Source organism: Nelumbo nucifera, chromosome 6 (assembly GCF_055504915.1).
Source record: "Nelumbo nucifera cultivar China Antique chromosome 6, China Antique-T2T, whole genome shotgun sequence".
NCBI lineage: Eukaryota > Viridiplantae > Streptophyta > Magnoliopsida > Proteales > Nelumbonaceae > Nelumbo > Nelumbo nucifera.
Window position 1 is genome coordinate 58,474,118 of NC_142654.1, and position 22,668 is coordinate 58,496,785.

General features: G+C 42.9%; 2 protein-coding genes across 4 annotated transcripts; both read right to left on the minus strand.

Annotated features, from left to right (window-relative positions):
* Positions 1–7,601: 7,601 nt before the first annotated feature.
* On the minus strand, positions 7,602–11,108 carry LOC104601945 (uncharacterized). Of its 2 annotated transcripts, none has more exons than XM_010265461.3 (3): positions 8,907–11,108; positions 8,425–8,818; positions 7,602–8,350 (listed from the first exon to the last, which is right to left on the minus strand). In XM_010265461.3, exons 1-3 carry the CDS (start codon positions 9,250–9,252, stop codon positions 8,347–8,349), a joined length of 744 nt encoding a protein of 247 aa, XP_010263763.1. In that variant the 5' UTR covers positions 9,253–11,108; the 3' UTR covers positions 7,602–8,346. The 2 variants fall into 2 exon arrangements, with proteins under 2 accessions (XP_010263763.1, XP_010263762.1); XM_010265460.3 differs by having other exon boundaries at positions 7,602–8,353.
* A 152-nt stretch (positions 11,109–11,260) lies between these two features.
* On the minus strand, positions 11,261–16,301 carry LOC104601944 (L-ascorbate oxidase homolog). Of its 2 annotated transcripts, XM_088890667.1 has the most exons (11): positions 15,761–16,301; positions 15,621–15,685; positions 15,342–15,488; positions 14,715–14,898; positions 14,466–14,575; positions 13,812–14,082; positions 13,178–13,274; positions 12,622–12,967; positions 11,982–12,347; positions 11,822–11,900; positions 11,261–11,648 (listed from the first exon to the last, which is right to left on the minus strand). In XM_088890667.1, the coding sequence occupies exons 4-11, from the start codon at positions 14,856–14,858 to the stop codon at positions 11,445–11,447; spliced, it is 1,617 nt and encodes a 538-aa protein (XP_088746793.1). In that variant the 5' UTR covers positions 14,859–14,898; positions 15,342–15,488; positions 15,621–15,685; positions 15,761–16,301; the 3' UTR covers positions 11,261–11,444. The 2 variants fall into 2 exon arrangements, with proteins under 2 accessions (XP_088746793.1, XP_010263761.1); XM_010265459.3 differs by having other exon boundaries at positions 15,621–16,298.
* Positions 16,302–22,668: the final 6,367 nt, after the last annotated feature.

Consider the following 22,668-nt stretch of genomic DNA (forward strand, 5'->3'; position numbering starts at 1 on the left):
GGTTGGTTCTAATTCCAATTCCAAACCCTTATTCTTGGAAAACAAATGGACCCAAAGTTTCAACTAGTTATTAATTTTTTTTTATTTTTGCAGCAATTATGAATGTATGGTATATCTTGTTATGGTACTGTAAAGGTGAAAAGATGCGCTACCTTAGAAATCCACAAGCCATAAAAGGGTATTTTCACTTAAAACTCACTTGAGTAGTTAGTGTTTCCTTTAAGCATGCATGGAGCATGGTACCTTTTTCAGTACCATAGATATTACCCTAATGCCAAAGACTCTTGAAACACTTAGAACATATAGCAATAGTGAATTTGTGCCTATAAATTACACTTCCTTAAAATTAAAGAGGGTTGCAGTAGAAGCAAATTTAACTTTTCTTTCTAGAAATTCCAAACTTGAATATGCATTTTTTAGATGACGAAAAAAAAAAAGTCTTGGTAATAAAGTAAAATATCTCTAGTTTTAGACATGAGTACTGATTACAATGTCAACTCCCTCCCCTTAGATAAACACATAGCTAGTACTCTTCTACAGTCATATACCTATGTAAACCCAATCAAATATTGATCTAAAGTTAGCTCATGACCCAAAAGAAAAGTCTGATCCTTTGAATCAAGGACTTGAACTGAAAAGCACATGAATTTGCAGAGAGATTTGCTGCACTATTGGTAACCCTGGGTACTATGCACATAAATGAGACAAAATTAGGAGGAAGCTTGTTGTTGGCATACAACTATGCAAGTGACCGTATCATTCCAATGAGTCTGATGATCTGATCATAGTAGTCAATTGGATTTAATAATCTTGATACAGTTGCCTCCTGAGTGACAGAATTAAGTTATCCTCTCAAGTGTAGACTGGGCAGAATCCATTTGAGAGCTGATGAGGGGTGATTTGGTCCAATCTGATAAACAAAGGACACATGGATGCATGCGACCTATCAGTCAAATAATGACTTAGCATTTCTTACCACCACGACAAACAGGACATCTCGGGTACTTCAGTCGCTTTGGATAGTACCGAAGCCAGGGGACCTCAGTGACTGCATGCGCCAAGGTGATACGTAATGGATTTTAGAAGATCGCCAACTGTCCCCGAGCCTTTCGGGATCATACCGCATAATCGTAGGCCTTATCCTCATTTTGTTCGAATCAGATGGACACGATAAGTCTTATTAGCTAACATGTTGGCCACCTTCCAAAAAGGAACGGACTCCTACCACTCGGTCCAAAGATCCCGGAGAGGCTCCTTGGGGCTCACGACAGCTCAGCTATATAAGGGCGTTAACCCCCATAGCAAAAGGTACGCGTGATTACTTGCTCACTAGCTATTTGCATTCAAGCTTTTAGCTTGCTACCAGAGTACAATACTAACTTAAGCATTGGAGCGACATTGCCGGGTTCTTTGATCCGTCTTCTTGCAGTTTAAGCCAGCTTGCGAAGCGACCAGCATCCAGGTAATCTTCCAGCTAGGAGCTTCTAGATCGCGCACCATCAATTGGCGCCATCTGTGGGAATTACGATCGAGAAGCCAACCTTCCTACTCTACTGTTTCACTCATTCAATGGCTTCCACAAGCAACACCGTGAAGAGTGTTGAGATGATCGTCTCTGGGGGATAGGAGAAGACTACAGCTAGCCAGGAGTCCCCCACGGTCTGCATTGGCCAGTTCACTATTCTCCTCACTGTCTCGGGGGTCCCCACTATCTCAACACAGTAGACTCAAAACCAAATCTAGTCGTTGAATGTTCCCCTGCCCTAGGTAAGCGCTACTTTCTCCATGTCGGAGCCCTCTGTGGTCCCTCCTGGGGTCGGGCACTAGTAGTTCGACGAGCTGGTGCAGAGTGTCTGAACCATGCAATTATAGATGCAACAAATGCATTAGTTCCAACAGTTCCAGTAGTACTACTTCTATCAACAGTACCAGCAACAGTTTCTACCACTACAGCCGAACCAACAACAAAATCAGCACCAAAACCAGTACCAGAACTAGAACTAGAACCGGGCCCATAATCAGTAGTAGCAGAAGCAGGGTGTACATCGATCTCCTCCTCAGAGTGTGGGAAACTCACAGGTTCCAATCCCTCCCCGGGACCAGGCCCCACCTCGGGGTATAGTTGACGGTCAGTGTACACCCCCACCTTCTCAGAGAGGAAACCCTAAAGACAGGCCCAAAGTCAGTCAGCATATGAGGACCAATCAGCAACAACACTCGTAGCCTAAGAATCGCGAGTCACAAGTCAATGACCGCTAGTTCAGAGCACGAGGCACGAACTCACGACAAGACCCCTCGGCTCCCTGTAATAGTCAGCAGCGAGTTCGTGACTGAGAAGATGTCGGAGGTAAAAACCCGCTCCCACCTCGCAACAGTGTTCGGGAGCGAGAACGAACCAAGGTCGAAGTGCCAGACAACTCTGAGGTTAACAGCACCAATGTGAAGGCAGGTAAGAAGTGACAACGTCGTAAGACGCACCAATCATTAGCCAAGAACAGCCCACCATCGAGGAGTAGTCAGCCACTAGAACCAAGCAGGGTGAGGGAGGAAGTGCGCTCAGTAGTTGCACAGAGACGTACGATGGGAGGTTCAACCCTAATGACCACGTTGATGCATTTCAGTCTCAGATGCACCTTCCTGGAGCAGACGAGGTATGCATGTGTGTGGCCTTTCCCACCACTTTCAGAGGATTAGCCAGGTAGTGGTACATGAACATCGCACTAGGTTTGATCAAAAGTTGGGCTCAGTTCGCCGACATGTTCACTGCCCACTTCGTCACTAGTAAGAAGTGCCCAAAATCACAAGAGAGCCTTTTGAACGTGGTCCAGAGGGAGAACGAGTCAATTTGAAATTACATCAAGAGCTTCAATGAGGAGTGTTTGCAGAAACTAGACCTCGATCCGGCTGTGCACCTCACTACGGCACGAAAGGGAGTTAAGCACAAGGAGTTTGCATGGTACCTTGGAGTACATCGCCCAAGGACGATCATGGAGTTTCTTAACTATGCCGAGAGCTTCATGAGCACAGAAGAAGCTCTTGGATCAAAGGCAGAAGTCCAACAAGGCGAGAAAAGGAAGAGAGAAGATGAAGGAGCAAGTAGCAGAAAATGTCGGCGAAAGAACAATAAGTCACCACGGAGAAGCAAGTCTCCCTGTTAGAGAAGTAAGTCACCGTTTCGGGGTTCTAGGTTAGGTCGGCGATCCAGGACCCCTCTTGTTGAAAGAACATCTTACACCCCCACTCAATGCGAAGCGAGGTGAGATTTTGATGGCGATCAAGGATTCTTCTTTTCTCAAGTGGCCACCCAGGCTGCGGGGAGATCCGACGACTAGGAACCCGAATGTCTATTGTCACTTTCATTGTGACACCAGGCACAACACTGAGAACTGTCGAAACCTCCGCGATGAGATCGATGAGCTCATCCGCTGTGGGTATCTGAGGAAGTACATTTTGCACGAGGGTAGGGAATCAACAGACCGTCAAACCGACCAAAGAAGAGAAGCTCCGGAGTCGAGCAGGCGAAATGATCAGCCACCCCGGTAGCAGCAGCCACCTGAAGACAGATCGATCCGCAGGGTGATCAACATGATCACCGGTGGGTCCATTGTGGTGGGGTGTACCATAGCAGTAGGGAAGACCTCGGTCTGAGAGTTAGAGCAAGAAGCAGAGAACCCACCGAAGTAACCTCGGGTGGAAGAGCCAATCTACTTCATCGAGGATGATGCACATGGGGTCGAATATTTGAATGATGACACCCTCGTCGTCAAGCTTGTAATTAACAACTTCGAGGTAAAGTGGATACTGGTGGATTCAGGGAGTTCGGCTGACATCCTGTTCAAGGAAGCTTTTGACAAGTTGCAGTTGGAGCAGAGTGACATGAAGTCAACAGATTCACCCCCTGGTGGGGTTCAATGGTGAAGTGATTAGACTTCTCGACCAAGTCACAGTACCAGTTGCAGCAGGGACGTGGCCCAATCTAGTGCACTTCGAGCAGACGTTCTTGGTGGTCGCGGCTCCGTCCCCCTACAACGCGATCTTAGGTAGGCCCATCTTGCATGCCTTACGTGCAGTAGTGTCGACCTACTATATGGCCATGAAGTTTCAAATGATTTGCGGAGTAGGGATAGTACGAGGTGATCAACTTGAATCTCATAAGTGCTACATGGCCGCGCTAAGGGGTAAGGCAAAGTTGGCAGACGGTGTCGAACTAGAGCTACCATCAGAGTACATAGAGGAGCGAGCTTCCCTGATGGAGGAGACAGTCCATGTACCAGTTTCTGAAGCCGAGCCGACAAAGACCCTCTAGATCGGCACTCTGCTAAGCGAAGCACTTCGGTTGCAACTATTAAGTTTCTTACTCAATAACTTAGATTTTTTGCTTGGTTCGCACCAGAAATGCCCGACATTGACCCTAGCATAATTACTCACAAACTTAATGTGGACCCTTTAATCAGGCCAGTTAGACAAAGAAAACCAAAGCTCGCCCCAGAGTGGTGGAGGGTAATTGACGAGGGGGTCGGGAAGCTCCTCACAACAGACTTCGTTTGGAAGGTCCATTACTTGAGCTAGGTGGCCAATCCCATGCTAGTGAAGAAGGCCAATGGAAAGTGGCGCATGTGCATCAACTACACCAACCTCAACAAAGCTTGCCCAAAGGACTGCTTCCCCTTTCCTAGAATAAACCGCCTGGTAGACGCGACCTTGGGGCATGAGTTGCTGAGCTTCATGGATGCCTACTCCAGCTACAACTAGATTAGGATGGATGTAGCCGACTGGGACAAGACCGCATTTGTAACCGAGCTAGGGCTATACTATTATAAAGTCATGCCCTTCGGATTAAAAAAACATTGGAGTGACCTTCTAGCGCCCTGTAAATAAAGTTTTTGAACCCCTTATTGGAAATAAAGTAGAGTGTTATGTTGATGAAATGGTCGTGAAGACCCAATTTTGACCCGACCTGAGGAAGGTGACAAACTGAAATTGTACCTCTCCGCTAGTGATGAGGTGGTCACCTCTGTACTGATCAGAGAGGTAGACTGAGTCCAACGGCCCATCTACTATGTGAGTAAGGTCTTGCAGACTACAAAAACCAGATATCCCGATATCAAAAAGCTAGCATACGTGTTGGTAATTGCAGCTCAAAAATTGTGCCTGTACTTCCAAGCCCACACGATCGTCGTCCTCACCGACAAACCACTGAGGCACGTTCTACTAAAGCCAGAGGTGTCAGGGAGATTGACGAAGTGGGCTATTGAGTTGAGTGAGTACGACATCCGGTTTAAGCCACGTCCAACGATTAAAGCTCAAGTCTTGGCGGACTTCGTAGCAGAATGTACATTTAGCACGCCGGCCCCTGAAGTGACTGAGTTGGTTGGCACATCGGAGGTCTTGACCAGCATGGCATTGATCCCGGTCAAAGGAAGTCCGACCTGGGACGAGGAGCCCTGGATCCTACATGTAGTAGACAGCTCATCTAAAAAGTGATGAAGCGGTGCTGGATTGATACTGTATGGGCCGAGCGAGGTGAAGCTGGAGTATGCTCTTTGGTTCGGATTCGAGGCATTGAACAACGAAGCAGAGTATGAGGCATTGATTGTCGGGCTAAGCCTGGCGAAGGAAATCGAGTAAAGCACCTCGTAATGTGCAGCGACTCCCAATTGGTTGTGAACCTGATAAATGGTGACTACGAGGCCTTAGACCCAACCATGGCAGCTTACCTAGCTAAAGTAAGAGAACTCTTGCCATACTTACTCTCCTGGTTTGTTCAGCAAATACCGAGGTCTGAAAACGTTGAGGCTAATTCCATATCACGAGTAGCAAGCACTAGTGACAATACAATGCGAACGATATACATAGAAGACCTGCCTCGGCCCAGTATTCTCGGGGGGAGGGGGCAGAAGAGGTCGCTCCCGTATTGCAAGCGGAGCCGAGCTGGATCAATTAGCTCGTCGATTATTTGCTCCACGGGACCCTACTAACAGATCATAATGCAGCTCAGAGGGCAGAGCATCAGTCAGCTTGGTACGTTATTATCGACGGGCGGCTAATTAGGAGGTCCTTCTTGCTCCCCTACCAACGTTGCTTGCGACCTTCAGAAGCAGATCGGGTGCTCCATGACATCCACGAAGAACTTTGCAGAGGACACTTGGGGGGCAGAGCGCAAGCCCAAAAGGCTCTAAGACAAGGGTACTACCGGCCCACCATGAAGGCAGACGCACTCGAGCTCATCAAGAAATGCGATAACTATCAAAGGCACGCCAACATCCTTCTTCAACCCGCTACTGATCTGAAGTACCTGACCAGCTCATATCCATTTGCGCAATGATGGATAGATATCCTCGGACCATTCCCGCCAGCAACCGGGCAGAGAAGATTCTTGGTCGTGGCGGTTGACTACTTTACAAAATGGGTGGAGGCTGAGCCACTAGTAACAATTACAACCCGAAACGTGCAGAATTTCTTTTAGAAATACATAGTGTGCTGCTTCGGACTACCCAAGGTGTTGATTTCGGACAACAGGAAGCAGTTCGAAGACATCAAGTTCCAAAACTGGTGCGCCAAAATGGGGATCCAATAGAATTTCACTTCGGTTGCACACCCTCAAGCGAAAACGGACAGGCCAAGGTGATGAATAGGGCAATCATCCGCAGACTAAAAGCTTGCTTGGCGCAAGCTAAGGGGCTGTGGGTGGACGAGCTAGCCAATGTCCTCTGTGCCTACCAAACTACCATCAAGACTACAACCAGGGAAACGCCTTTCAAATTGACATACGGAACGGAGGTTGTGATCCCTGCCGAGATTGAAGTATCGACTCTGAGGCTTGAAGCATACGATGAGGGTGCTAATGACGATGAGCTCCAAACTAACATGGACCTGATTGAAGAAGTACGCGACCTGGCCTATATTTGGACTGTGGCCTACCAGCAGTGAGTAACTCGGTAATATAATGCCCATGTCAAGAAATGGCAGTTTCGAGTTGGCGACCTGGTGCTCCGTAAGGTGATGGTACCTATGCTCAGCGTAGGTAAGCTAGGTCTGAACTGGGAGGGTCCATACAAGGTGAGACGAGTGTTCAAAGAAGGCATGTATGAGCTAGAGACGATGGAAGAGAGGTTGGTACCCCGAGCATGGAATGTTGGCAACTTTAAGAAGTACTACCTATGAGCTCGAAAGTTAGATATCCGCCAAAAGTTAACTAAGTTTAAAAGATCACCGAGCTAGCCAAATTACAAATCAAGGAGTGAACTATGAGTCACTCCCACAGCCTAAGGGCCACGATGGCCGAGCTAATGACCTCGGCGTAACCCAAGACCTAGTTGCTTCGGCATGGGCAACCTAAGACCTAGTCGCTTCAACATGGGCAACCTAAGACCTAGTCGCTTCGGCATGGGCAAAATAAGACCCAGTCGCCTCTTTGGCATGTGCAAGCGAGAAGTAGTTCGTGTGGAGGTAGGTCGGGCATATACCCTACCTTGTCTGCTCACTTTGGCGTACATTGATATCGGATTATTCTTACTTACGCCGAGCTCACCAGCTCGGCACTTTGGAATAATCTACACTTAGAAAAAAATTTTGTAACATCAAGAATTTTACACAGGGAGGAAAACAAAAAGATTTGATTCATTCAAGGTGTAGTTTCAGTACATTCAAAAAAGAAAGGGAAGTTACAGCTAGTTAATCGACCTTGGAGGCTTGGGACATCAAGTATTTATGGGAGGTCCAAGAGAAGAGGCAAGTAAAGTCAGTCCTTCTGGGGCTCCTCGCCCCCACCAGCAACATCCCTGGGCAGATCGATCTCCATAGCATCCCCAACAGCGGTATCTCTAGCTATCTCTTCCGTTGTCTCTTCACCGAAGTCGTCGTTGTCACTCCCCTCTTTGGAGTCAGGGTCCTTTGCCGCCTTGTCAGCCATTTCCTTAGTGACCTCGATCGTGGTAATAGCCTTGAGGTCGAGCTCGGGAAACTCACGCCACATCAGCCACTTGCTAAGTTTGAATCCCTTCCGGTAAGCAGTCGTGCCGGTCTTTATCGTTAGCTCACGTAATTCTTGTGAACTCTTGTAGGCCTCAACGGCTTTATTGACGGCCTCCTTGATCGCATCACTGAAGATAGCTTCGCGCTCCTGTAGAAGAGCTTGAAGATCCTCCTTCTCTTTTTCCAAATCCTTCTTTTCCCCCATCAGCTGCTTCATCAGTTCCTTCTGAGCCCGCATGTCTTTCTCCAGCTTATGGATTTGACCAAGGGCCTTGTTCAGTTCGTGTTGAGTGCTCATAGAGGAGTCTTCGGCTTATAGGGCTCTCTTCAGATGTACATCGGATTTCCAAACTAAAGCGTGAATCATGGAGTTCACCTACTAAAAAAGAGAATAAATCTTAAGTATTAAAAAGAATGAGGAAAAGCGCTATTCAAGGTTTAGATACGTACCACCATGCAATGGCTACGACCTTATGCCCGAGTTCACCGATCGAGAGCTCAGAAATCTGAGCGACCTCTGCCGAGTAGATTGCTTCCTTGCTCTTGAAGAGGCTACATTTCGGGTCCATGATGCTTGGAAGCACTTCGAAGCTTTCTCCTGATGAGCTGGCTTCGTGGGCAGCTTGGAGCTCAGACGTTGGGATCTCCTCAGGCAGGCAAGGCGGGGAATTCTTACTGCGATCTTCCTCGACCAAGTCGATCACCAGAGGGTCCTCGGTGACAACAGCATCAGCGGCAGGCGGGGTGGCGGTCTCTTGAGAGCTGGCCTTCTTGGATGCCCTCCTCTTCTTCCCTTTCTTCATGCTCCTGAAGAGTTCACCTGTGGGGATATCCTCCATAGCTCCTGTAGAAAGTAATAGTGAAATTAGCCAAGGCAGTTAAGGGTGAATTCAAAACAAAAGATAAGTGTGTGCACCGAGGTGGTGATCTACCAGGAGGACTCAGCCCGGATTTTATGAGATTTTCTTTGGACAAGAAGTCTTCTAGCTTCATTCCAATCTTCGCCCAAGAGCGGACTTCCGCCCTTGTCTCCTTGTCTAACTTGATGTCGGGGTCCTGAATGGCAGGCCTCCAGTGAGTTGAAAATGGCCACCCCATGGTATTACGAACCACGAAGTAGCGCTTCTTCCAGGCCAGGACTTTATTGGGGAAGTCGTTCAAGATCTTGTAACCAGGTCGGGGAGAGATGTAGTAGCTACGCCTGTGCTCTGGGAGGACACAGGCAAAATTCTTTTTGATGGAGCAAATCGAACTAAAGATGTCGAGGGTCAAAGGCATATTATAGTCATGGAAGAGGGAGATGGTACTTACAATGTTGCGGATCGAGTTGGGGTGGAGCTAATCTATGGTAATGTCAAAAAACTTGACGACCTCAATGATAAAGGGGTGAAGTGGGAAACGTAGGCCGGCCGCGAGCTACTCCTCAAATACCACAATCTTGTTGTGATCATGGTCCCAAGGATACCTTCCTAGGGGAATGCTATACACTAGGTCGTCAGGGAGCTTGTAGCGAGCAATCAAGGCTAGGTGCCTATCAGCCATCATTGTCGAAGGACTGAAGCTATCTGGGCCCCGAGTGCAGCGCGAGGTGGAGGCTCCCTTCCTAGAAGCCTCGCATTCTTGCCGATGTGCGTCCGCCTTGGACGGGTTGGAGTCCGAACCACATACCGAAGCGCTCGCCTTGGCAGGGTTCGACTCTTTAGCCTGTGTCGAGGTCCCCACCTCGACTTCAGCGGACTCCTCACTCAAGTCATAAAGGCTACCCGTGCTAACACTAGACATATCGAACTAATTGGAAAAAGACAAGCAGGGAACGAAAACAAAGACAAGACAAACTCACCAAAAAGCCAAAGAGAATGGATGACCTCGGACACAAGGTTAATTGGCACCGACCTAGAGATAGATGCGCGACCTCAAGGACTTGAATACGCGATATGTGGCGAGAAAAATGGGCCCCCTAGGCCCCTATTTATAACCACCATGCCCAAGGTTAGATGGTCGAGATCTGTACAATCGATGGCTCTCATGGAAACCGGTTGAGCACGCGCTTTGGCATTTGTGGAACCTATAAACTACGTGACGTCTGTACGTCCCCGGTACACGATTTGGGTTATCCTGATTGAGCCAATCGAGTTAATGTGGTCCGACCGAAGGATTTCCCTCCCAACCAAGAGAACTCGGGCCAAATCCTTCTAGGCTTGTCATGAACTCCCCACACTGGGTTGGGACCCCTGGCACGGGGAGTGGGGGGCAATTGATGAGGGGTGATTTGGCCCGACCTAATAAACAGAGGACATGTGGACGCGACCTGCCAGCCAGACAATGACTTAGCACTTCTCGCTACCTCGGCAAACCAGGACACCTTGGGTACTTCAGTCGCTTCGGATAGTACCGAAGCCAGGGGACCTTGGTGACCACATGCGCCAAAGTGACATGTAACGGATTCTAGAAGATCGCCAGCTATCCCCGAGCCTTTCGGGATCATACAGCATAACCGTAGGCCTTATCCTCGTTCCGCCCGAATCGGATGGACACAATAAGCCTTATCAACTAGCACATTGGCCACCTTCTGAAATGGAACAGACTCCTACCACCTGGTCAGAAGATCCCGGAGAGGCTCCTTGGGGCTCACGACAACTCAGCTATATAAGGGTGTTAACCCCCATAGCACAAGGTATGCGCGATTACTTGCTCACTAGCTATTTGCGTTCAAGCTTTCAACTCGCTACCAAAGTACAATACTAACTTAAGCATTGGAGCGACCTCGCCGGGTTAGCCACCCCAGGTTCTCTGATTCGTCTTCTTGTACTTTAACCCACCTCGCGAAGTGACCAGCATCCAAATAATCTTACAGCTTGGAGCTTCCAGATCGCGCACCATCAAGAACCAAGGAAACTAGGATGGCAGCATAGATGATTAAGACTTAAGATCAAAAGAGAATAAAGACAAGAAGCACCCTTGGGCTTTGGCTAGTTAGTCAATCACTGTATTAGACAGTACAGGATCACTATATTAGAACAATACAGCACAGAAACAACCATAAGATTCAAAAGATTACACCAGAACCCAAAGAGAATGGGCCACAGATTGCACGAGAGTGAACTGTTCTCAAGAAAAGATCATGAAGTGCACATCTCCATAATGAACAAGGTGAAATACAAATGATGCAGTAGGGTAATGGACCGGAACTACTGACTTGTTACTAGTGGATTCAAAATACAAATGGCATCAAATAGAAATATAATTCCTATCAATGCATGCATTCATAATCCAAGAGACATGCAAATGAACAAAAAAGATAAAAATAAACAAATTATTATTACTGCTTTTGCTATAAGACATTAGGAGATGGGGTTACATTCTGGATGCTTTCCTTTCTTCTCTGCATTTTTTTTTTCTGGCAGTCATACCCTTGTGACTGAAAATGAAAAGGTTACATAAATAGGCAATTGGGTAAATTGTCAATTATCTTAAGCATGCAATCCCCTAGCTCTGCCACAAAGGAGGGCATTTGGTGGAATGTCATATTCATTGGCCGGGGTTTTGTCTGGGCTCCAGACCCTTAGATAGAATTCCTGCCCCAAATACTGCCTTGCCCATATTGCAGACCGCAAGTTCCACATACCTTGGTTATCCAAGGAGATCAATATGGTGGTCCATGAATATGGATACACCTGCATGACAATGTAATTTGCATTAGGAAAGTAGAAATGATACCCAAGACCTTTCCAATGAAAATCACAACCACCTACTAAATTATTATTATTGCCTGTTAAAGAAAAAAGAATCAGCCCTTGAAATTGCAAAACAACCACATAGACCCTCAGTTTGTTCTGGTTTTAGTTACCTGAGCAGTGTGTCTAGTAAGCGCATCAACTAGATTGTAGTGTTTTCTGCTGGCTGGTGTCCACTGCCCACGACCATAGCTGCATTTATCCCAATTGGGTTGGTTAGAAACTAACACCATACTGAATACCACCTGCAAATAAATAAACTTAAAGCCTTACCCAACAACCCAGAAATCATAACCATCAAGATGCCAAGATTGGATGGTATTTTCATTGTTTTGGAAGACAACTTCAATAAATTCATGGAGAAAAGCTGGCATCACAGCGGTAGCAAGGTATGCAGGACCTCCACCAGGTGCTGTTTGGATGGAGTTCAGACTGAAGACTCCAGGGATATTGAAATAGTCAGCAAGCTTGAGTGGGGTATCTGAGTTAATGTAGGAGACCCTATTAATAGCATAGCGTTGCTTGCCATTTACCAGAGGAGCTGAGTTAGCCAAGAAAATTGTCCTTGATGTTGTTATCTTCCCATAATGATATGAGCCTTGAGGGTTTGGTCTGGCTGCACTTGCCGTCAGGTTCCACCTTTGAAACAAAAGCAAAGAAATAGGTCAGAATGGAGCCACTATTTACTATTAACTAGATTTTGATATTTGATGTCACATTAGAATTCTATTAGAGAAGTGATACACCTAGCATATTGTTTCAAATGGTAAGAGAACATCTAAAATGCAACAGCTGTAGAATTTGAAAGGCTTCAAGCATTAATTCTATATTGTTTTGAGTAATGAAATTTCAGCATATAATAGCACTCATGCTCCCTTTTCGGGATCTACCTCAACAACTCAGTGTGAAATACCTGAAAGTTCTGGCCTGCTGCATTGACCAGTGAATTTGGTAAGTAGGACCAGGAGGCACTGGACCAGAAACTGGGGTTTGAGAATTAGTATAATGTAACACTGCAGTTGCTGTGAGAACAGTTCTCGTAAATCGTGTGGAGGCAACAATATAATAGTCTTTTGGAGCCTGATTTAGTGTGACTAGGACAGCCACAGATTGGCCCACATGTACATCAAGAGAATCATAGATGTTCTGAATGGTGTGAGACCCTTCGACTTCAACTAGCATAATTGTATGACCCTGAATCCTGAAGTTGATTGAGGTTGACAAGCCCATATTGGAGATCCTGAACATGTAGGTTTTACCTGAAAATAGAAAACCATAAATGAATTTGATCTAAAAATATGATGAAAACATCTAAAGATCAAATACATCTTTAGGCTATGTTTGGTTTGACAGAAACAGGAAGTTGAAGGAAAAGTTGAACTTTCTGTTCCTCTCTTATTTTATGTCAATCAAACACAGCCTTAAGAACTTAAAAGAATTACATAAATGTTTTCAGAGATGAAGCTTACCTTGATCACCACTAAAAGAAGCATGAGCTTGGCCATTTATTAGAAGGCCATCAGGGAAAGGAAGAGGTCTCCCTAAGTCCAAATAGTGCTGTAAAGTCTAAAACAACCAGAAAGATGAAAGAAGTCAAATATTGAAAGAAACTTTGCAATCATTGTATATATTATGAAAACCTATTTTTCAAGCACGAAATGCCCCTTTATTTTTAAATCTGGATCCAATTACTAGTAAAGATATAAGGATTCATAAATGCTGGCTCAACAAAACAAAATCATATCCGGTTGACTGATGGAAAAGAAGTTCACTAACCAATACTGAAATTTCAAAGGGTTGTCTGGACTCTGGACTGGTCCTTGGACAAGTTGCCTGGACCTACTCAATTGGACAATCCCAGACTTTCTAAAAACAATGTCTCCTTAATATATGAAAAAAAAAAGTTGCTGAAAACAGTTGCCATCTTACACATAAATCTAGACTACAATTTTAGGCATGAAGATGAAAAACAGCAAATTTGTATGCATATATAACTGCAGAAACAATTTTTCCAGAAATCATCGGTTGGATACTCTAGAGATATCAACCAACTTTAGAAGTTAAGGGAGAAAGAAAAGAAAGGAAAAAATATATATACCTTACCTTATGGTTGGTCTTGTACCAATCACCAACAAGTAATGTGAAATCACCAGCAGGGTTAGGAAATGGGATTGGTATCTGGGGCCTCTCATAGACATTCAGACCTCCATACCCACCAGCAGCTTTGTGCAGCTGAGTGGATGGGAAATAAGTGTAGGTTCCAATCTGATCTTTTGCCTGGAACTTGTATGTGTAGTTTGAGTTTGGTGGGATTGGGCAATTGGTTCCCAGTACTCCATCTTGCCAAGAGTTCTTCCTTTGTTTAATGCCATTCCTAGTAAAAATAATGTACATAAGCATTTCAAAAGGACGAGCTTAAGCCATTTATTAAAGAAAAAGGGATATCAAAGGCCTATAACATTGGGGGAAAACTGTGAGAATTGACAGGGCATCCAGTTTCCAAGTTACAGAAACATGTAATGAAAAGAGAGACATTTAACAACTTAAAAATATTCAGAAAAAGAGGGAAAAAAAAACAAGAAAGAATGAAGCAAATATCTTTGTTGCAGAGTATTTGGATAGGCTCTCCAGTATCAATCACAGCTGAAAACCACAGTAGGAAAAGTATGGACTAACAGAAGACAATGAACATCCTTAAGCTACTTACAACTGAAGAAATTAATAGACAGGAAGAGATGGATCAAAGAAAAGACTCACCATGTCAATAGAAAAGGCTGGTCTAGCTTGTTAATGAGGTTCAAGATAATGTTGTCGTTGGTTACAACATCAAGTATAGGACCAGGAAATTGGCCATTAATAAGAATAGCCTTCAAAACCGAGAAAACACAGAAAAATTGATTATGAGCTGAGATACAAAATCGTATACGGTAGTTGTCCAGTAAAACTAATTCAATCATATAACTGAGCTAATAATAAAATGTTTATCTCAGAGGCTGGAAAACTAACCTGTTGAGGGACGCCCAGAGGAGCAATCGTCCCATAGGTTACAGTCCACGTATAATATTTGTACGGGTCCTCTGCATTCACCAGAGAGACACTCAAACATGCCAAAACTCCTAAGATCAGACGCAGCAACATTGCTACTCTCATTTTATCAGCGAAAAAAAGCTTCTCGATCGGCCTTCAATTACTGCAAAAGAAAGGGTCCAAACAAGATTAAGCAAATACTAGATTCGCTCTAACTTCTAAGCCTAATAGATTAAATTGAAGAAAAATACATAAAAAGAGGAAATGTGGCTTCAAGGATTAAAAGAAAGAACTCGTACAGCCACAGAGAAATTTGCCGAAAAGACCAAAACTAGAATTAGAAAAAGCCCAGTACATACAAATGATGGTAAAGGATGAAGAAAAGAAGCTATATACCCTTGTTAAAAGGACCTGCATCAATATTATTACAATCAAAGAATTGGGTATAGAAATGAGGCATTTATCGTCAGGCATTTCAAAAATTACTCAGTAAGCACTAGGTACAGAAGTCTGGGCGAATCAAACACTAGAGAGATTTTACAAGTCAGAGTCTCAGAGTTAATTAACAGAAAGACAGAAAGATAGATAGAAATATATGTCTGTTACCTGAAGTGGGACTTGAGAAGTGTCGTTCGATGGGCAGGGGAGGAACAGAGGAGATAGGACTCTGCTCTGTTCACAGAATCACAGCTTAGCGTACAGAAGAGTAAAGCAATGGGTTTGCTTAAATAGAGAAGAAGAGAGGGAAGAAGCCTGAAAATGAGCAACATGCATGGGTTCTCAGGCTTTATCTGAGAGTTCTGAGTATATAATTAAAATAAATGAAACAACTTTTTAATGATTAAAAAAATAAAAAGAAATCAAGAGCAAGGAACTAGGAAGAACCCATTTTCGGCGCACATCACGCGTTTACGCGTTATGATGGGTTGCAGCCTTGCAGGCATTGCGAGCTTCCATTAACGCAAAGCTGTCGTTAGTAAAAAAGAAAAGAAAAAGAAAGAGCAGTTGACTGAAACTCAACTAACCACGCTAGCTAGAAAGTTCATAGTTAAATGGATCCTGCTCTGGTTCAACCTCGTCCATGTATTTTAGCTTTTCTGGTTGTCCTGTGTAGGAGATTGAATTCATTAATGAACGTGATAATGTATTTTGGAACTGGGTGGGCGAATCAGGGGAAGAGAGCTTTGAATCTGAACGTGGGATCATCGTCGTCTGAGGCTGTAAGTGTAAACACTAAGCAATAAACTGGAGGAACCGAGGAAGTAATAGGTGGGACCGTGGGACTAATGTCAATGGTGACTTCACATCCGGGAAGCGACCAGCAGAAGGCCAGAAGCCATGTCCCCAATCCCAATGTCGGTCAGACAGGAGACCACCATCATCGTACTTCTTCAGACATATGCGTTTTACGTTCAGTTTCATTCCTTCAGGCTTCAGGCCTTCGGGGTGGTAAAGTGGTAGTCGGTACTCGGTAGAACCATAGAGGTCTCCTCCCATCCTCCCTCCCGTCCACGTCCAATAAACACCTGAGATGTAAATTGGTAATACTACGTGTCTCTCATTGGGATCGAGTGTTTGGTTATAATCAGTAAAATGTCAATAAATTGCCACGCGTGATAAAACCGTTTATGACGCTTGTGATGAAGTCGTTTCTTCTTTACCTATTTTGCAACAATCTATTGCCACGTGTCATCAGAACCAATGATCATAATTGTGATGACGCCGTTTCTTCTTTACCTATTTTGCAGCAATCTATGATTTTTGAAATCGGTTTTTTTCGAAAAAAAAAAAAACGGTGAATTTTGGCAGTGTTTGGAACCAATGCCGTTGCCTGATGAGTATTTTTTGAGGAAACGGTTCTGCATTGGCATGTGGTTTTCTCAAAAAATGTTTTTTATTTAATACCATTGTTGAGGTCGGATTTCCTGCATTCGTTTGGTGTGTGCCGTGGTGCACTCCTAATAAGATCGTTTAAAGACTGTTCAATCAGTTTAAAGACTGTTCAATCAGTTTGAGGTCGGAAATCCTGCATTCGGATTTCCTGCATAAACCATCAGTTTAGTTGAAACTTGACGTGTTACAATCTTATTGGGAATGCACCACGACACACACCAAACAAGTGCAAGAAATCCGGATTCACCATTGTTGTTGTCACATAGGTGTTGCAAGCCGGTGCTGACACCGTTCCAACAGCCTCTTTGAACCTTGTATTAAAAATCTCTCCACGAAATGAAATAAAGCATATAATTACGGAGATATTCTCAATGTAAGGCTGTAAAGACTGTTCAATCAGGCCTTGCTCTTGTGTATTTCAATGCTAATATCATCCTATCATTGCTAGTAACAGTTGAAAAAAATGAGAAAACATTAAAAGGGTGTTTTCCTCGGACCACACCCTTCCTGATTTTCAATGGTATGAGAAAATGTTTTTTGAAAAAAAAAAACGCATAACCAAACATTAGGCATTATCTAAAAACCGGATTTCAAATGTGTCGCCGATGTAACGCTATTTTTGAAGGAAGAATAATCGGTTTCAAAAACCAGTTCAGATCTGCTCCTCTAGAGTGCACCTCACACCATCCCCTTAGTGCATTGTAGACGTTGGGAACATCTTCCCATGAATGATAACATCACGTACGGGAGGTGTTCTCAATGCATGACTCCAATGCGCTGTGAGGTTGGCATGAGGCCAATTTCTTGATAATCATCAAAGAGAAATCATCGTCAATATCAAACATCACCCAGAATAAGCTGAAAATTAAGGAATCACCAAAGGGCCAATTTCAAGAATCAAATTTAGTTCATTTTCCAAAATCACCAAAATTAGCTTAACCAAACAAAAATTTCAGCGTTGGTTGCTCTAGTGTCTGTTTGGCATCATTGTCGTTGCTCCAAGCCACGCCTTAGAAATCGGGAAGGCATGGCTTGGAGCAACGCCAAATCTGGCGTTTCCTAGAGCTGCAGCTCGTTGTTGCCAACAGGGATGTGAGGTGGCAATGATGTGGCACTGTATAATGAGTACCAGTGCTGAAAACATTTCTTGGAGCATTGGTACCAAATAGAAAAAGTTACTATTGCTCTAGAAAATATCCTATCTAGCAGCAACGATTCCAAACAAAAAAAAAAGACACTATTTTCTCAAAAAACGGTGCTTCCAACCCACACACCAGTAGTGTTGCATCTGCAACATTGATGCCAAACATATACCTATTGCTGATATGGCTCTGGCATTGTATGGGTGTAATTAGATTTGTAAACGGATCGAATTCGAATCAAATCAGACTACATTCAAATTTGAAACCAATTAGAAATACTGATATTCGAATTCAATTCGATATCCGACGGATATCAAATCTATCAATTCAAATTTGATTTTGATTATTAAATCCAATATTCAATTCAATTCAAATTTGATTGATTGGCTAAAAAATTGGTATTGATTGCAAAAAAGGGGAAAATTTGAAAAATCTAGCTCATAACCAGAAACCAAAAAACCAATAAATCATCTAAATCACTATTAGAAATTTGTAATCTATTCTATTTCATTAAAAATTTAGCATACGAAAATGAACTGAAAAATCTAGCTCATAAATAAATCAATAAACCAATCTATTTAAATCTAATTACCTTGAGAAAAGATGCAGGGGATTGATGGCAACAGGCGTTTGTTCCCAGCTGTGCGAATGCGATGGGTTCCCAGCGGCAGTCGTGGGTTGCAACACAAGGCCGGTGATGCTAGATGGTTGAGGGTTGCTTGAGCTTGAGGAGTGGCGAAGGAGACAACGCTTTGAGCTTGAGCTATTCGACCGCTATCACTGATGTTGTCATTGGTGATGGTGGTTGCTTGGGTGGCGGATCACTATCTCATTGAGACTCTGAGAGAAGGGAGATAGAAGTAAGAGGAAAGATGACTAGATACGTGACGATAGTGTTCGATGAAGGGCTGGTGGTTGCTTGGACAATGAGGGGCGGTGATTGGTGATGGACTGATGGTGGTTGCTTGGGCGGCGTCCATTGATGATGAAGGAAGTGATGAAGGATTAGGGTTTTAGGGTTTTGAAAGTTGAAACTTGAGAGAAAGAGAGAGAGAGAGGTAAGGACGTAAGGTTCGAACTTCGAACTCAAAAGACTGAAATGAGTATTCGAACTCATTTCTCATTTTCTTGTTTTTTCTTTTTTTTTCTTTTTTTAATAATTATATATACGATTAAATATTTATCGGATCGAATCAATATATATCTAAATTTAACCGAATATTTAATTTGAATATCCGAATTTAATTTGATTATAACGAATCTCGAATTCGAATTCAGATTTTCGAATACTGTTTGTGTGATTTTTGATTAATCGGCATCGATGCCAAACATCTTATAATTGTTATTAGCCACTTGCGTTACGAGTTACCATCTCCACATTTGAAGGGGTTTGGCGGGGCCCGCTTAATTCTTTCTTTTGTGAGTTGTGAAGAAAGTGTGAAACCCACCGAAACTTGAATCTTGGAAATTGGAATGAACGCGCGCGTAAACTCAACATGGAGCTGGGCCAGCTCCAGCTGGCATCCAATCCGATCTCCCTCGGTCACTCATCTCACCGGTCACCATTTCCGTTCCGCGTGACTCGATAGCGAAAATTACGTTGAAATAGGAGTTGTGAGGCAGATCAAGCGCCGTGGCGCTCGCTTGATCTTGGACTTTCGGTGTGCAAAGCAGAAAAAGTGGAATAAGAAAACTTTAGGAAAATACATTACGTAAATTACAAAGACCTCTCCTAGTATGGGTATGTGACAAAGACACCTTATACTTTGTTTTGCGATAAAGACCCCTTATATTATGATTATGAGACAAAGACCCTTTTACCGTTAAGTTAGATGATGAAATGCATTAAATTATTAAAGTATTTCACTAAATTTTTTCTATTTTCATTTTTTTTGTCATTTTTCTCTTAAAATCTATTTAACCTATTGTTTTTCCTTTCTTTTATTCTTTTTCCCTCTCTCGCAGTACTCTCTCATTCTTTTTCTCTCCCAACTGTTCCAGAAATAAAAGGACAGAGGAAACCCATTTCTCATCTTCCCTTTCTTCTCTTCTTTATTTTCAATCTCGTCTCCCTAGCTGTTGCCTGATGATGCCGCAATCATAAAAAACTGCAATGCTTGATAGCGCAGCAACAGATATCTGCCTATATCACAGAAGATCGTCCAACTTCAAGTTCTTAAAAAGCTTAACCTGCACAAGAACATTATCACAGGGGCGAGAGGGAATGGGGATAGCATTCCAAGTGAGGGAGCACACTTGTGTAAAACGAATCGGAGGTTTTCTCATTTAGTTCGAACGTTAGAACAAAAATAGTATTTGCTTCTTGAACATATAAATTGTAAGAAATTTTTATTGGTAAACAAATTGGGGACGTTGAAAAATAATTCTTGAAAGCTTGTTACTGAGTTACGGCTTTCTGACTCGATGAATCCTCTGCCCGGCAGAAACAGGTTATTTTTGTATTGTTTTTCAGTCTTGTTGGATTGATACTAGCTTGGAAATCGATTGGCGCTTGGCCAAGTGGTTAAGGCGTGTGCCTGCGGGGTTTCCCCGCGAGAGTTGGAATCTCTTAGGCGACGTTTGGAATTTTTGCTGCTCTGTTCGCCGGTTGGAAATGAAACCATTGGCTACCGTTTTCTGATTTCCCCTCTCTCGACAAAGCTTGCTACTGTTTCCAATTTCCCCTCTCTCGGAAAAGCTTGCTACCGTTTTCGATGACTAGTTTCAGCCGGAAGTTGCAGCAGCACCGTCTCTGCTTCATCTCAATCCACCTCTTTACCTTTGCAATGACTGCCTGCCATTGGCAAAGGTTAGTTATACAGCAGGGGCATGAAACTGCCATCGACAAAGAAGGAAGTTGCAGGTCAGTTATACAACAGGGGCATGAAAATGGTTTTAGTCGGAAGTTGCAGCAGCACCGTCTCTGCTTCATCTCAATCCACCTCTTTACCTTTGCTGATGGCTGCCTACCAATTGGTTTGGCTAGAACGATTCCACCAGCGACACAGATGGCACCGCTTGCAGGGGGTTTGGGTGCATGATGCCACCGATGATTGCCTACCAACTAGTTTCGCCCAGGTTGGTTCCACCAGTGATACAGGCGCCACTGCTTGCAGGGGTTTGGGCGCGTGATGCCTATGATGCAACGGAAAGCTAATGGAAGGGGGTTTTCATCTCACGAGCATAATAAGGGGTCTTGGGTCTTTATCACAGACCCCATAGTAAGGGGGTGTTTATAATATCAAAATTATCCTTTCATCAATTAAATTTATATGGATTGATTAATAATTACCTATTTATTAGTATTCTGTCAGTTATATAATGCCAAAATTTAATAACTTATACAGTATTAATCAAATTGTATAAGTTTAATTGATGAAAGGATAATTTTGGCATTATATAATGTTTAACTGATGGAATACTAGTGGATGGACCTAAGTGTCTATTTTTGAGAGTTTAGAGTACTTAAGTGTTATAATTGAAAGTTTATGATACTTATTTATCACTACTTTCCGATTTGTAATTTACCCCAATTGGTATCATAAACATGATAACCAATCCGGTGATATTTATCCAAATTCATGGGTAGGTTTTGATTGGTCAAATGTGGGGGTGCTCATAAAAAATCGAAAAACTGAGAAACCAAAACGAAAATGCGGTAAAACAAATTGATCAGTTTAGTATTTCTAAAAAATTGAAGGATTGGTTCTGTTTTCAGTTAACCTAGAAAAAAAAGCCGGCGGTTAATTGAACCGGCCGATATATGTATATACATATACATACATACATATATATATAATATCTCACATATTACCTATATATAATATATAAATATATTATATATTTATTTATAATATATGTTATGAATATAAAAATCCCGATGGTTCGGTTAACCAAACCGTGAGCACCCCTAGTCAAATCTCTTCTGATATCACTTTCTGACATCATAGATTTTCCTATGTTTGTTAATTGCTTAACTTTGGGCGCGATAGTCAAAAAATAAAAGAGAAAATTAAAAAATAAAAGAAATTAGCTGATAATAAAAATAGAAAAAGAAAGAAAATTGTATGATACCAAAAAAACATGGTAGCAGAAGAGAACAGATATGCAATAATGAACCATTTCATCTCTCATTGGCAATTTAGAAGACCACCCTTCTCTCAAATCTCAATTGCTCTCTTTGTAAAAGATTAGATGAGCTTTTACTGCTATGCATGGAGCCATGGCCCCTGGGTTGGCTCAAGTTATTTAGTCCATCTTGTATTCACCAATTAAGTATAAAATAATAATAATAATGATAATAATAATAATAATAATAATAATGTGCATGTATTTGTTGGATCCCAATTGAAATATATTTAATTAAGCAAAGTTTAGCTAAACGTTTTATTTGTTCAGTGGGCTGTGGAACTAATAATAAAGTTTCATGCTGGTATTTAAATATATGAAACTCGCATCTTTTATGGTGAGACCCATAAATTTATTCCTGGTGAGGAATCTCATCATTGGTTCCACAGCCTATTGAACAATTAATGCATTCAGCTAATCCGAATTCTATTTAATTATGGTGATGATGTATAATGTCAAATTGTAATTTAAGGGAACCAATTGGGCTACACCGATGTTCCCCTAATACCAATTAACTCAATAATATTAATAAATAATTATTTTAGCAATTTTATATTATTCATTATTTGGATACAAATCTCTCTTTACATACTTTTCATCAACATATACAAATCAAACATATTGGGCAGGCCTGTAATTGTATATAGTACAAGTTGACCGGCCTAAAAGCTCCTGATCTTTCCTTCAAAAAAATATTAGTTATGTTCGAAGGCCTCCCTATTTATTATTTATTTTTTGAATGCTTATAGTCGTGATATGGGCTTTGCAAG

Excerpts from the sequence above, each read along its gene's own strand:
- LOC104601945 (XM_010265460.3), bottom strand. The coding sequence starts at position 9,252 with ATGCCTTTGACCCTCGACATCTTTAGTTCGATTTGCTCCATCAAAAAG. Across the intron at positions 8,819-8,906 it reads ATCCGGGCTGAGTCCTCCTG|GAGCTATGGAGGATATCCCC; the intron begins GTAGATCACCAC and ends TACTTTCTACAG.
- LOC104601944 (XM_088890667.1), bottom strand. The coding sequence starts at position 14,858 with ATGAGAGTAGCAATGTTGCTGCGTCTGATCTTAGGAGTTTTGGCATGT. Across the intron at positions 13,275-13,811 it reads GGTACAAGACCAACCATAAG|ACTTTACAGCACTATTTGGA; the intron begins GTAAGGTATATA and ends TGGTTGTTTTAG. Across the intron at positions 11,649-11,821 it reads TTACTAGACACACTGCTCAG|GTGTATCCATATTCATGGAC; the intron begins GTAACTAAAACC and ends ATTGTCATGCAG.